At 35.1% G+C, this 15,645-nt stretch overlaps 2 protein-coding genes and 2 pseudogenes across 2 annotated transcripts; all 4 read left to right on the top strand.

Moving 5' to 3' along the window:
• Positions 1 to 390: 390 nt before the first annotated feature.
• Positions 391 to 2,339, top strand: LOC142644495 (putative flavin-containing monooxygenase 1; annotated as a pseudogene).
• A 1,245-nt stretch (positions 2,340 to 3,584) lies between these two features.
• Positions 3,585 to 5,131, top strand: LOC142643690 (F-box/kelch-repeat protein At3g23880-like). The gene has a single exon (XM_075818395.1). The coding sequence runs from the start codon at positions 3,755 to 3,757 to the stop codon at positions 4,964 to 4,966; it is 1,212 nt and encodes a 403-aa protein (XP_075674510.1). The 5' UTR covers positions 3,585 to 3,754; the 3' UTR covers positions 4,967 to 5,131.
• Positions 5,132 to 6,185: 1,054 nt separating this feature from the next.
• LOC142644494 (uncharacterized) lies at positions 6,186 to 10,867 on the top strand (annotated as a pseudogene).
• Positions 10,868 to 13,498: 2,631 nt separating this feature from the next.
• Positions 13,499 to 15,410, top strand: LOC142643550 (F-box/kelch-repeat protein At3g23880-like). The gene has a single exon (XM_075818220.1). It carries the CDS (start codon positions 13,948 to 13,950, stop codon positions 15,193 to 15,195), a length of 1,248 nt encoding a protein of 415 aa, XP_075674335.1. The 5' UTR covers positions 13,499 to 13,947; the 3' UTR covers positions 15,196 to 15,410.
• Positions 15,411 to 15,645: the final 235 nt, after the last annotated feature.

Genomic DNA, 15,645 nt, shown 5'->3' with positions numbered 1-15,645 from the left:
ACCAAAAAATTTGGTTTAAGAAAGTTTATTTAAAACTAAAAGAATAATTTCCATATTTTATATACTTTTTGATGATGCACAAAATATTATTACGAAATTTTATTAAAAAATTAATATTTCCACTAACTTACTTTTTGAATTCTTCAGAAAAATTGTATTGTTTTTTTTGGTATGACAAAAATTATATATATATATATGATTGTTATATAACATAAAATTACATTTGTGATTGTTGTATAATAAATGAAAATATAATTATGAATTACATTATTATTTATTAAATTAGTCAAAATTAATATATATATATATATATATATATATATATATATATATATATATGTGTGTGTGTGTGTGTGTGTGTTAATAAGAGACTACCCTAAAAATCTTATCATGCGCAATGCGCAAGGTCCGCGAATAGTGGATTGTAAAAGTGCAGCTAAGCTTGTCAAAGGGAAGCAAGTCACTGTTGTGGGATTCCAAAAATCTGCATTGGACATTGCTATGGAATGCTCAATAGCAAATGGTATCAAACAGAAATTTCACTAATATTACAATGTTGAACTTTTAGGTTTTATAAAAGGCACAACAACTTTAATAAGGTCATTTGTTAGGGAGAATTTACTAAACCATCAAGGCATGTGCATGAAAAGTACTTATAATTATCTGCTCCATTTACTCAGATTTATACATACTGTTTTCATTGGTTTACACTTAAATTGCAGGCATTGACCATCCATGTACTGTACTATACAAGACCGAACATTGATTGGATTGTTCCTGATTTCTTTCCATGGGGAGTGCCTTTACCTTTGTTATACCTTAATCACTTCGCAGAGCTATCAGTTCATAAGCCTGGTGAAGGGTTTTTTTTTTTTTTCTAAGTCTGCTATAAACAATTCTTTCACTAGTGGTAAATTTTCTTTCTTTTCTTTATACCTTGAAGAAGGCTCTCCTAAGAGTTGAAGCTCAAAAAACTTTTATCATATTACAGAGATGGACATTCTCCAAATTTGTTGAAAGCTATATATAAATAAAATAAAAAATAAAAAAAATAAAAACTTTGGTTGGCAAAGTTGGGAATGGTACCACAACATAGTTTCCTTCAACAACTCAGTTCTTGCTTAATCTGGATAATGCCAGAAATACTCTATGTCAAAGTTGAAGAGGAAAGCATCATTTTGAAATAAGGTACAAACTTCTGCTTCTGCGAAAAAGGTGTTATGGTTAATGGTGAGACCGTGAGGGTCAACTTCTGAAGACTGATTTGGTCATATTGGCTACTGGGTTCAGGGGTGATGAAAAGCTCAAAGACATTTTTGTGGGTCAACTTCTGAAGGCTGATTTGGTCATATTGGCTACTGGGTTCAGGGGTGATGAAAAGCTCAAAGACATTTTTGTGGGTCAACTTCTGAAGGCTGATTTGGTCATATTGGCTACTGGGTTCAGGGGTGATGAAAAGCTCAAAGACATTTTTCTACTCTCTCTCTCTCTCTCCCCCCCCCCCCCCCCCCCCCCTTTCAGGACCATATTGCCGGTCCCCTAATACCACAGTTCCCCTCTACAAGTTAGTACATTTCTTTGGTGGGGCGGGGCTCATAACATTAGAATTTAATAACAAGCAAAAGATGAAATGAACTTTAAAAAAGAATATTCTATGTTACAGAAAATAAGAGATGTAAATTTTATGTATTATTTCATTAAAATTAACCTAAATTAGTCTTTTGAGGATCCATAATCAGGGATGGAATCAAATATTTTTCTTTGGGGAGCCATATATTTATAGACACACGAAAAACAGATATTACATATAAATAGAAGCGTAAGCATTAATATCATACTTGTTGATAAATTAGTAAGCTAACATCATATGAAGATTATTGATTCAATCTCTTTTGTGCTTCTTATAAGTAACCTCTTAAAATTAGAAACTTGTAATACAAAATTGAAAAACTTAATTCTATACCAAATTAATGAATGAATATTATATTTTTTGTATTTTCTCTACAATATTATACACTCAATTCTGCCATTGTCCATAATCAAATCCAGAACTTTGGGACCAAGGCTTGATTGTAGTTGTTTGGTTCCTTGGACAGTTTAAACCCTTCATGCATTTAGAAAGTAATAATGAAAATGAGGAAACATAATTTTCAATTTGTCTGGGAATGCATGAACAAATTCCACAATTAGCAGTAATCGGTTTCTCAGAGAGTGTTTCAAGCTTGTATACCTCCGAGATGAGATGCTGATGACTGGCAGAGCTTCTTGATGGCACATTCAAATTGCCTAGCGTAAAAGATATGGAAAACAAAATGTGGAAATATGAGATGCGAACATGAAGACATACTCTGGCCAGTGGCCAATACTACAGGAGATCCTGCATTGGTGCTATTTTTGTACTTTTGTTTTGAATATAAATGGTGAGAAATTTAGATGAGTAAAGTAAAAATTACTTATTTCTACATATGATTGGCTTATTTAACTTTCCTTGCTTCATCTGTATCACCATCTTCTGTTGTGCTTCATGATTGGCTTATTCATCTTCAACTAGGATTTTTCATTTGTTTCAAACAAAATGGCAATAATAGTAATTATATACAGTGGTTACAATGTGCTTGTTGATTGCCACAGAATTCAGGAACTCCTGTTCAAGAATGTCGATGCACTCCATACAAATTGCAGAAAAAAAAAAATTGCTTTTGAAAGAAGAAAGAGAATTTATGAAGAATTGAAACTAGGAAGTGACAATGATGTAACCAAAAGTATTCTGCGATAGATTCATAAGTCAAATACTTCAAGTGAAATCTGTTATAAACTGGAATTTTATCAAATAGAGAACTTTAATCAAATTCAATGCATCTGATTCAAAAATACTACTGATACTTGTTCAATACTTCAACACAACTGAATTATTTGAACGAACTAATAACTTGACAAATTGAGAAAATCTCTACTCCATTCTGAAAACCAGGAAGTCTTATTTACAAATTCTGTCACTTACTAGTGAAAGAATCCAGCCTTCATCAATTATGCAGAGAAGGTATTTTTGTTATGTTGTGCATTGGAGTTACAATCAATAAGAATACCATACAGTTGTAAAACAAAGACACAGAAAACACAGAAGAAAGAAAGGCCAAAGTAATAAAATCTTAATTTTATGTTCTGACGTGTCTCTCTACTTTTCAACTTTACATGTCCAAACTCCACCAAACCCAACAGTTTCCCATCTTTCAACTTTGACAGCATTTGACAGCAGAAGATGAGAATGAAAGCAGTGGATGATCTTATTGTGGGGAAAAAAGAAACATAAAAAAAATAAAAAAAAATTGAAAACATAGGAGATAGTTACAAAGGCACTATGAGAGAAAACAAGATTAAAAAAAAAAAAAAGAGAGACGAAGGAATGTCATGGAAAAGATAAGAATGAAGAGAATTAAGAAAGGGAAAGAATTAAAAAGAAAAAGAAAAAGTGGCGTTGTAAAAGAGGAGATGATAGTTACGTGGGGCGGCGGGGGAGTTGAGTTTTGCTACTTAAGCAACTTTTAAGCAGAAAGGCCTACACGTAAAATACCATTCCATCCTTACTTTTATTATTTTATACCAAAAACAGAGAGAAATCCAGTTGTTTTTGTTGGTGACTCCATCCTTTTATTGTTGTAATTCATCGTAAACCTTTTTCATTTTCATCTTGTTGGTTTTTGTTGGTGACTCCATCCTCTTTGGCTTTCTGGGTCTGATCCTAAAACGCTTCTCAATGTCTCAAACAAGTGAACCTCTTCCTCCTCCTCCTCCTCCTCAGATCCTCTTACAAAAGAAGGATTATCTCCCAGACGACATCGTACTCAACATCTTGGCAAACCTACCTGTCAAATCAGTCCTAAGATTCAGGTGTGTTTCAAAAACCTGGGATTCCTCAATCACCACTCCTGATTTCATCTCCACCCACCTTGATCTTAATCTTAACAACAACAACAACAACAACTTAGCTTATCTCATAAGCATTCGTTCTAACACTACCATCCGAAGCTTTATCGGTGGTTACGACCACACATTTAATAGGATTTCCGAGTACCCAATTCCCTCTGGTCTTCCTTTATCTCGTGCCTACTCAGCATGCAATGGCCTGGTGTGTCTCACTCAATATGAAAGTTTTTTCGCTGATATACATTTGTGGAACCCCAGCATTAGAAAGTTTAAGAGGTTGCCTGATTCTTCCTTACCTCAATATTATTGTATTTCTACTGGATTTGCTTATGATTCCAAGACCAATGACTACAAGGTTGTCAAGATCTCTCAAAAGCGTTCACCCGACAACCATTGGGTTGAGCATGGCGCGGAGGTTTATACATTGAGCTCCAACTCTTGGAGAAGGGTTGAAATGTCATTGACAAACAATACGGTGGGCCTTATCAAGAATCAGACTTCCATATTTGTTAGTGGGGCTTTGCATTGGTTGAGACGGGTTATAGAAGCTCAAGGGATTCGTTACATGATTTGGTCATTTGATGTCAATAATGATAAATTTGGAGAGATAGCACTCCCTGATGGACAACTGCTACCACAAGGTCTAATTGCAATACCAAGATGTCTGATGGTGTTCAAGGGGAAACTAGCCTTCATTACAAGGGGTTTCTACCGAATCAATGACATCAACGAAGACGAATACAGAGACTTTATGAGGTCGCATTCATTAAATTCATGCTTCATATGGAGGATGGGGGAGTATGGTGTACATGAATCATGGAGTAAACTTTTTTTTGTGCAGTTTGACAAGGCTGTAGATTTCCTTGGTTGCACCAGTCGCGGTGAACTGCTAGTTAAAAGGTATCCAGGCAAGGCGGTTGTTTCGCTTGACCTTGAAACTTTACATGAGAAAGATCTTCGTTTCGGGCATGTTCCACAAATACTTACTACTTTCATGGAAAGCCTTGTGTTACTAGATGGAGCAACTGATCTGTCTGGATAAGAAGTTAAATTATTAATGATACAAATGAGACCATTATCATGCTGTTTCCGTTGGTATCATTTTGTTTTGAGGTAGGCAAAAAAGTATCGATGTAATAATGTGGGTGAATTTTATTCTTGATTTGTATCAAACCTTAATGCTTCTTAGGAATCTCATATTATGTCTCATATGTGTGCTGTGATGTGGTGTTGTCTAAATTCTTGAGCTATTGCTGTATACCTTGATCTGGTGCTGCCTGAGCCTATTAGCTACTCTGGTTTTGTGTTAAGTAGTGACTGTGTAATAAAAGCTTGCTTGTTTGTATGAACTAATTCAAGTCCAGTTGTGATTACTTAGGCACATGTGTATGTTGATAAGGGCAGTATTATGCTATTTTAGTAGTGTAGCAGATATTAAATCTAACCAACAATTTTTTTTTACAAACCAAATCTTTTTTTCTTTTTCTTTTTTTTTTTTTTTTTTTACTTTTAAAAGCAGATCTAATTATTTTACAAGTCAAATCTTTTTTTTTTTTTTTTATCTTTAAAAAACAGATCTAATTTTTCTTGATAATTTTTTTTTAACATTACACAAAATAGATATGATTTTTTCTTGATAAAACCTTTCCTTTTTACCCTTTATAAAAGCATATCTAATTTTTTTTACAAACCAAGTCTTTTTTTTTTTATAAAAATTTCAAAACATATCTGATTATTTCTAAAAAAGAGGACATATTCATAAGGCAAATTAATTTAAATTAATTTTTGTCAAGTGTTTGTCATGTGTATTATAACATATCATTCAAAAAGGGTATATTGGTCATTAGAGTCTAGAAGACTAGACTCTGTCTGGGCGGAATAGGTGCCTAACACATTCTCATTCCGTAACCTAGCCCCTGAGCTTAGGATTTTTGGATAGGTAGATTAGTGTTTTGTCTTTTAATTTTGGTAGATTGTAACTAGAACCAAAGATTTGTATTTTTTTGCATAGATTGTAACTAGAACCAAAGCCTTGTAAGGTTAATTTACCAAAATTGTATTTTTATTTCTTTATTCAATCAATAACATTTGAAGTATTTTGATCATGTAATTGTATTTATTTTTTTCTTATTTTTTTGTATTAAAAAAAAAAGTGGCGACTCCACACTACTAGCCAAAAAAGAGGTGCCTTACAAGCATCCAAATCTCTTTTTTGAGAGCACCCCTTCCTCAAAAGAAGTGCGGTCTCTCACAGTTTGCACATGAAAGAATCTGAATCTATTTCAAATTATTTTTCAAGGGTGTTGGAAATTGTAAATCAATTGAAGAGATATGGTGAGAACTTAGATGATGTTTGTGTGGTAGAAAAAATCCTACGGTCATTAACTTCTAAGTTTGACTATATCGTTGCGGTGATTGAGGAATAAAAAAACTTGGAGTCAGTGACCATTGACCAGCTCATGGGATCATTACAAGCCCATGAAGTAATGCTTAATAAGAAGAAGCAAGAGCCTTTGGAGCAAGTCCTACAAGCAAAGCTTACTTTGAATAAGAAAGGTTGGAGTGAAAGTAGCCAAAGAGGCCGAGGACGTGGATGTGGTAGAGGGAGAGGATCTGGAGGAAGGAATGGTCAAAACTCTCCCAATTATGAAGAGAGGGGTTAAAGTTCACAATCCACAAGAGATCGTGGAAGAGGAATTTTCTCAAGACCATATAGAAGAAGGTATGATAAGTCTAATATCAAATGTTATAATTGTCAAAAGTATGGGCATTATGCTTCTGAATGTAAAAATGCCGCTAACACTGTTAATGAGAAAGCTAACTATGTTGAAGATAAGAATGAAGAAATGGAGCCGACTTTGTTGTTGGCATACAAAGGAGAAGATAGAGAAGAAAACGGTGCATGGTATCTTGACTCTGGTACTAGCAACCATATGTGTATAATTAAAAGGATGTTTATGGAGATTGATGAATTGGTAATCGAGAATGTTACCTTTGGTGACTCATCCAAAGTTTCAGTGAAGGGGATAGGTAAAATTCTTATCCGTTTAAAGAATGGAGATCATCAATTTATTTCTGATGTATATTATGTGTCAAGTATGAAAAATAATATTTTGAGTTTGGGACAACTCCTTGAGAAAGAGTATGATATCCAGTTGAAAGATCATAGTTGCTTAATAAAGGATCATCCAAAAAATATGATAGCTAATGTGCCCATGACAAGAAATAGAATGTAATTGTTAAATATTCAAACTAATGTTATTAGATGTCTGAAGGCTTGTTTTAAAGATTCTTCTTGGCTTTGGCATCTAAGATTTGGGCACTTAAACTTTGAAGGACTGTAGTTGTTGACAAAGATGAAGATGGTGAGAGGATTGCCTTCTATTGAGCATCCTAACCAGCTTTGTGAAGGATGTCTTCTTGGCAAGTAATCAAGGAAGAGCTTTCCAAAAAAAGCTAGTACAAGAGCAACCAAGCCATTACAACTTGTTCATACTGATGTGTGTGTGGACCTATCAAGCAATCATCAATTGGTAAAAGTAATTACTTTCTTCTCTTTATTGATGATTTTAGTAGAAAAATGTGGGTTTATTTTTTGAAGTAGAAATCCGGAGCATTTGGTGCATTTAAGAAATTTAAGGCATTGGTAGAAAATTAAGTAGAGTGGCCACGAAATTAAGGCCTTAAGATCTGATAGAAGAGGCGAATTCACATCAAATGAATTCAAAGAATTTTGTGAAGCAAATGGGATTCACCGCCGTCTACTAGTTCCAAGGTCACCACAACAGAATAGTGTAGCAGAAAGAACGAATCGTTCAATTCTTAATATGGCCAGAAGCATGTTGAAGAGCAAGAAAATGCCTAAAGAATTTTGGGCTAAAGCTATAGATTGTGCAATCTATTTGTCCAATCACCCCACAAGAAGTGTATACGGAAAAACTCCAAAACAAGCATGGAGTAGGAAGAAGCCTACAGTTTCCCATCTTTGTGTGTTTAGGAGCTATTAGGACATACGTGAATCATGTTAGGAACATATGTCATTTAGAATTGGTTACTCCTTTGACAAAACGCACTTTACTTGTAATTGGGTAGATTTAGGATGTATTTAATACTTCAAAGAACAAAAGTTCAATTCCAAGTATTGAAGCCATGCATTTCTGTCGAAGAAACAAGTGAAGAAGTGCTGGATTTTAAAGCTCGACAGTTAGCATCTATCGAGGTTTAAAAGGTTGCTTTAGCCCGATACTCGACAACTGCTCAATAGATACCCATCTATTGAGATTTATGAAAATTAGTTTTTCAGATCTGATTTCACTCCAATCCGTGTGTATATGTTTAGACTTTCTTTTCTCATAACCCTAAACATATATAAAGATTGTTTTAAGGGCCGTCAAAGGTGCCACAGTTGTACGAGTGTAAAGCAAAGTCTTGTTCATGCAAATTGTGACTGGAGACAGAATTTACTCTAGTTCATCTTTCTCTTGAAAAAGCTATTGTGTTTGTACGCCGTTGGGTTTTTTGACCAAGGAGCTTCGTGATCTTCATCGTGTTGATGAACTGAAGAACTTTGCAGCCAATGTCTTTCTCAAGTTGGTGATTAAGTCACGTACTAGGATCCACGCATCTATTGGTTAGTCACGTATTGAGAGCCGTGCATTGAAAATGAGATATTGTCACTATAGAACAAGCCCAATTGTGTATTGGGGTAAGGGTTCAATTGTAGGTTGGTATAAGGTATTAAGATTTCTTTACTTGTAATCGCTTATTATGATAATAGTGGATTCTCAGGGGTGGTGACGTTAAAATCATTCAGTGGGGTTTTTGCCTCGGAGGTTTTCCCCATTCGTAAACAAATTACCGTGTCAACTTTATTTTCTGCTGCATATTAACTTAGTTGGTGATTTGTTTGTGCTACCATGCGTTTTACATGTCAATTGGATTAATGAATTAACTTGGCTAATTAATTGGTTAATTTATCACAAGAATTTAATACATTCTTGGTCTATCAGGAGCATTGCATATGCACATTTACCAGATCAAGAGAGATCCAAGCTAGATGATAAAAACAAGAAGTATGTGTTCATTGACTATAATCCAAGCTCTAAGAGCTATAAGCTCTATAATCCAAGCATCGGAAAAGTCCTTGTTAGTCGAGATGTGGAATTCGACTAAGAAGGCACATGAGATTGAAGCACCCAAGAAGAGGAGAAGTATGATTTCTTTCCTCTATTTGAAGAGGAAGATCAAGGGAATGAAGTGCATGAAGAGCCTATCACTCTACCTTCATCACCAACAGCATCATCTCCCATTCATGAAAGTCCATCATCATCATCTTTACTAGAACGAAGTTCTAGTGAAAGACCAAGAAAAATGAGTAGTCTCCAGGATCTTTATGATTCAACAAAGATTACAGATGATGTAACACTTTTTTTTCTATTTGCTGATTGTGAACCTACAGGATTCGAAGAAGCGGTGTGAGACAAAAAATGGAAAAATGCTATGGACGAAGAGATCCAGGCAATAAAGAAGAATGATACATGGGAGCTTGCAACTCTTCCAACTGGAAAGAATACAATTGGTGTAAAATGAGTGTAGAAGTTGAAGAAGAACGCAAAAGGAGAGGTAGAGAAATACAAAGCAAGATTGGTGGTGAAAGGCTGTAGTCAACGGCAAGGTATTGATTATGATGCGGTATTTGCCCCAGTTGCTTGTTTGGAAACTATACAATTGCTAATTTCTTTATCTTGAGCAGCCTATAGGCTATGTTGTAGAGGGGTAGGAAGATAAAGTTTTGAAGTTGAAAAAAGCTCTATATGGCCTTAAACAAGCACCAAGAGCTTGGAATAGTAGAATTGAAAAATGCTTCCTAATTAATGGGTTTTTTAAATGCCTACATGAACAAGCGCTTTTTTGTAAGGTGCATAAAAATGGAGATATCTTAATTGTTTGTCTGTATGTAGATGATTTGATTTTTACAGGCAAAAATCCAAGTATATTTGAAGACTTCAAGAAAGCAATGACTAAGAAGTTTGAATTGACAGATATTGGACTTATGGCCTATTATCTGGGCATTGAAGTGAAGCAGATGGAGGATGGGATTTTAATTTCCCAAGAAGGTTATGCGAAGGATATTCTAGAGAAGTTTGAGATGTTAAATTCCAATCTCGATGGCACCCCTGTAGAATGGGGAGTGAAGTTGTCAAAGCATGACAATGAAGAGAAGGTTAATCCAACATTCTTCAAGAGTGCGGTTAGAAGTCTGAGGTATCTAACATTCACAAGACTAGACATTCTTTTTGGCGTTGGACTAGTTAATCGTTACATGGAAGCACCAATGATGCCTCATTTGAAGACTGCCAAGAGAATTCTTCGCTATTTAAAAGGTACATTGGATTATGGACTGTTGTATTCACCTTCTAAAGATTTTAAACTTGTTGACTACAGTGGTAGTGATTGTGCCGGAGACACGAATGATCGAAAGAGTACTACTAGTTTTTTATTTTATATAATTGATACTGCATTTACATGGACGTCCAAAAAGCAGCCACTCGTGATGCTTCCCACTTGTGAAGTTGAGTATGTTGCTACTACCTCCAGTGTTTGTCATGAAATTTGGCTTAAAAGTTTATTGAAAGAGTTGCAGATGTTTCAAGAAAAAGCTATGAAAATATTTGTGGACAATAAGCCAGCACGAGTTCTTGTATTCTCTTTGAAAAAAAAAAAAAAATCATATGGTCTATAATTGTATGGAACTTGCTATTTAGGTGAGTCCCTATTGACTTCTCCATAATCCTACTTCTTTTGTCCATAGGGTCTTGAAATCCCGATATTTTCCAGATTGAAGGCACAAATACAACCCAAAGACTTATGGAAATTTGCTAGAGGGATACTGTTGAGGAAAATTCCAATATGGGAAAACAGAGATTTTTGGAACTGGATTTGAAGGCTAAATGTGCAGCCAAAACTTTACTTTTTGCTTGGAAGGTGGTCCACAATATATTACCAACGAATTTGCTCAATCAAAATAATTTCTTCATTCTCATGTGAACTATGTGGGGATAGTTCAGACTACAAAATCAGGAACAAATAATATATGTGAGAGTTCTCAAAAGCGCTAGAAGCTTGGAGACAAACCACTCTGTTTCCACAGGTATGATGTTATTCAGTCTTTTGCGAAACTGTTAAGTTGGGTAAAAAAATGGGCATGTGATGGAGCAGGAGGTCGTGGTAAATATAGCATGGCTGTTATGGTACTATCAGAACCAAAGGCGGTGGAGCTCTAAAGACAACAGTGAATTTGGTGCACATAGCCTTTAATGATCTAATCTTGCTATGGAATGGAACTAACGGAAGAAAGTCTATTCAAGAGTGTAGATGGAGACCTCATGTCGGATATATTATAAGGTAAATTTGGCTCTCAAAGAATTGAAGGACAGTGCCTATCAAAAAAAAAAAAAAAAAATTGTAGAAAAATAGATGATATGGTTTGGCAGTAGTTAGCCACATCCTTATTGATAGTAGAGGACAGTGGTATACCTAGTACTAATGATTATATACTATTAATAAAGAATACTATCCTTTTTTTCAACAACAAAAAAGGTGCCTCTATTGAGCAAATTTAGAATATTGTTGTGTTCCTCCAACTATCAGAGCTTCCAAACATGTAGATTCTTTTATACAAATTTATTTTTAGTTTAATCACTCCTTTATTATATACTCCACGTGTACTTGGATACATTTGTCATCAATAACGATTGTTTTTTATAATAAAAAAAAATACACATTTTAATTCATATTACCTTAAAGGAAAATAAATATTTAATTTCAATGGTTATAAATATTTTCAATGTTTATAAATGGAAAGGCATCTGAGGATAGTCTTTCAAAGATTTCCCATATTGTATCATCACCCGCATGCTCCTGAGAAAAGAGATTTGAAAAGTCAGTAAGGTTCAGCCACAAGCACAAGGCAGGGAAAATATCTGAAAAGTATGATATGCAATATCCATACTGAGCACATTGATACAAATGCCATGTCATAGTTTTGAAACTCCCTTTCTTTTATGAAGGCAATAAACATTGTTATAAGCTTCTGCCTATAATTAACATTATAAATTGCTTCAAATGGACAACAATTTGCTTTGGTTTCTATTATATTTGGTTGCTTAACTCTAGTTCTAATGAATTTTCTACGTTCTTTTGAATATTAGTGCCACAATTAACCATTTGTGTGACTTATTCCTTAAAATGCAAATTGAAAAGGTTCATTTACCTTAACTAAATTTCTCTCGGACTGAAAAAAAATGCATTTAATTTGATAAAATAAAATTTAGCATTTCTAAGAATTTTCTCGTGCATTGCACGGATTAACGGCTAGTCTATATAAAAATGAATGGTCGAAATGTTTAAGTTTTTGTTGACCACGTCTCATTGCATTACGTGGCTACATAAATTTATACTACACGCCTACATTTAAAATCTATATCTATATATAATAACTAATAGTCAAAACGTTTAACTTTGTGTTAACCACGTCTCATTGCGCTATGTGGCTACATAAATTTATGCCACACGCCTACATTTAGAAACTAAACAATTGTGTCTTTTCGTTTTGCAGAATAAGACACTGAACAATTGTGTCTTTTGGGATTTTAAATAACTAATCATAACCAAAATAAACAAGTCGTTACACTGTATCATACAGTTATTTTCCCCTTCGGTACATATAAATATAACTGAACTGCAAAAAAACAAGCAGTTTCTCTTTTCCAACCGCACACCTCTGTCTTTGGAAAAAATTGCTGACAATCTCAACTCCAGTACAGCAAGCAACCAACATGTTCATGAAAATCACCTGCACTTCCAAGTCATTACCACTAAGTAAATAGGAGGTGCATTTTCGTGGTTAGCCATTTTCATCCTTATTTATCACTTCATTCTGATCTGCCTTTGTTTTTCTACTATTTCTTTTATATTTTGGCTACTGATTATGTTGTTCTTCAAGGGGTACTCTTGAATCATTGTTGAAGAAATGGAACAATTACCGGTAGCGATGATGGTACACCACACTATTTATATTTATTAATCTTAACCATATCGTTTCACTGGATACAACTACCATATATATGTAAAACAAAGACGAGTAAGACTTCTGTCCAGTGAAAATTTCCACTGGAAACGTCCGGATTCGGACACGTGTCCAAGAGTGTACGCATGTCCACCATCCAACGTGTCTAGTGGAAACTTCCACCAGACACAAGTCATACCCAACAAAGACACAGAAAAAAAAAATAGAAAGACCAAAATAATAAAATCTTAATTTTATGTTTTGATGTGTCTCTCTACTTTTCAACTTTACAGGTCCAAACCAAACCCAACAGTTTCCCATCTTTCAACTTTTACAGCATTTGACAGAAGAAGATGAGAATGAAAGGAGTGGATGATCTTATTGTGGGGAAAAGAAACATAAAAAAAAAAAAAAATTGAAAACATAGGAGATAGTTACAAAGGCACTATGGGAGAAAACAAGATTAAAAAAGAGAACGGAGACGAAGGAATGTCATGGAAAAGATAAGAATGAAGAGTATTAAGAAAGGAAAAGAATTAAAAAGAAAAAGTAGCGTTGTAAAAGAGGAGATAATAGTTACGTGGGAGAGTTGAGTTTTGCTAAGCAGAAAGGCAACTTCTTGAAAGGTACACATAAAATACCATTCCATCCTTACTTTTATTATTTTATTCCAAAAACAGAGAGAAATCCAGTCAGGCATAGAAAGTGGAGAGAGGAAAAAACTGAGAAGACAGTCGCGCCTCTACCTCCATCAGACCCCATCTCCACCGGTATGGTTTCTGTTTTTTGGTTCTTTAAATTTAAGGTCAAACATGATATAGGTCTGGGTATTTTCGTTAGACTAGATTGAAAATTGTTGTAATTCATCGTCAACCTTTTTCCTTTTCATCTTGTTGGTTTTTGTTGGTGACTCCATCCTCTTTGGCTGTCTGGGTCTGATCCTAAAACGCTTCTTAATGTCTCAAACAAGCGAACCTTCTCCTCGTCAGATCCTCTTACAAAAGAAGGACCATCTCCCACATGACATCATACTCAACATCTTGGCAAACCTACCTGTCAAGTCAGTCCTAAGATTCAGGTGTGTTTCAAAAACCTGGGATTCCTCAATCACTACTCCTGATTTCATCTCCACCCACCTTAATCTTAACAACAACAACAACAACTTAGCTTATCTGATACACGTTTATTCTGATCCTATTATTCCTTCTAACACTACCATCCCAAGCTTCATAAGTGGTTACGACCACACATTTAATAGGGTTTCCGAGTACTCAATTCCCTCTGCTCTTCCTTTATCTCGTGCCCACTCAGCCGATTCATGCAATGGCCTGGTGTGTCTCACTCAATATGGGCGTTTTTTCACTAATATACATTTGTGGAACCCCAGCATTAGAAAGTTTAAGAGGTTGTCTGACTCTTCTTTACCTCAATATTATTGTATTTCTACTGGATTTGCTTACGATTCCAAGACCAATGACTACAAGGTTGTCAAGATCTCTCAAAAGGGTTCACCCCACAACCCTGGGGTTGAGCTTGGCGCTGAGGTTTACACATTGAGATCCGACTCTTGGAGAAGGGTTGGAATCTCATTGAAAAACAATGCTGTGATCCTTGAAAAAAATCAGACTTCCATATTTGTTAGTGGGGCTTTGCATTGGTTGGAATACGTTAGTGAAGCTCAAATGCATCATTACATGATTTTGTCATTTGAAGTCAATAATGATAAATTTAGAGAGATAGCACTCCCTGATGGACAACAAGAAATGCTACCACAAGGTCTAATTGCAAAACCAAAACGTCTGATGGTGTTCAAGGGGAAACTGGCCTTCATTTCAAGGGATTTCGAACGAATCAACAACATCAACGAAGACGAATCTTACAGAGACTTTAGGAGGTCGTACTTGTATAAATATAATACATGCTTCATATGGGTGATGGAAGAGTATGGTGTACATGAATCATGGAGTAAACTTTTTTTTGTCCAGTTTGACAATGCTGTTGATTTCCTTGGTTGCACCAGTCGCGGTGAACTGCTAGCCATAGAGTATGTAGTTGATAGTAAATTTAGGTGCAAGGCGGTTGTTTCGATTGACTTTGAAACTCAACTTTTGAAGTATCTTGGTTTCCGGAATCTTCCACAAATACTTACTACTTTCATGGAAAGCCTTGTGTTACTAGATGGAGCAACTGAGCTGTCAGGATAAGAAGTTAAATTGTTAATGATAATCCTAGGATTTTGTTATGTAAGTGTGATACAAATGAGACCATTATCATGCTGTTTCCGTTGGTATCATTTTGTTTCGAGGTAGGCAGAAAAGTATTGATGTAATAATGTGGGTGAATTTTATTCTTGATTTGTATCAAACTTTAATGCATGCTTCTTAGGAATCTCATATTATGTCTCATATGTGTGCTGTGATCTGGTGTTGTCTAAATCCTAAAGCTACTGCTGTAGTGCTTTGATCTAGTGCTGCAGCCTGAGCCTATTAGCTACTCTGGTTTCTGTATTAAGTAGCGACTATGTGTAATAAACGCTTGCTTGCTTGTATGAACTAATTCAAGTCCAGTTGTGATTACTTAGGCACATATGTATGTTGATAAGGGCAGTATTATGCTATTTTAGTAGTGTAGCAGATATTAAATCTAACCAACAA

Source organism: Castanea sativa, chromosome 7 (genome assembly GCF_040712315.1).
Source record: "Castanea sativa cultivar Marrone di Chiusa Pesio chromosome 7, ASM4071231v1".
NCBI classification, from domain to species: domain Eukaryota; kingdom Viridiplantae; phylum Streptophyta; class Magnoliopsida; order Fagales; family Fagaceae; genus Castanea; species Castanea sativa.
Note: the sequence above shows the minus strand (reverse complement) of the source record. Positions and strands in the feature narration are given on the sequence as shown.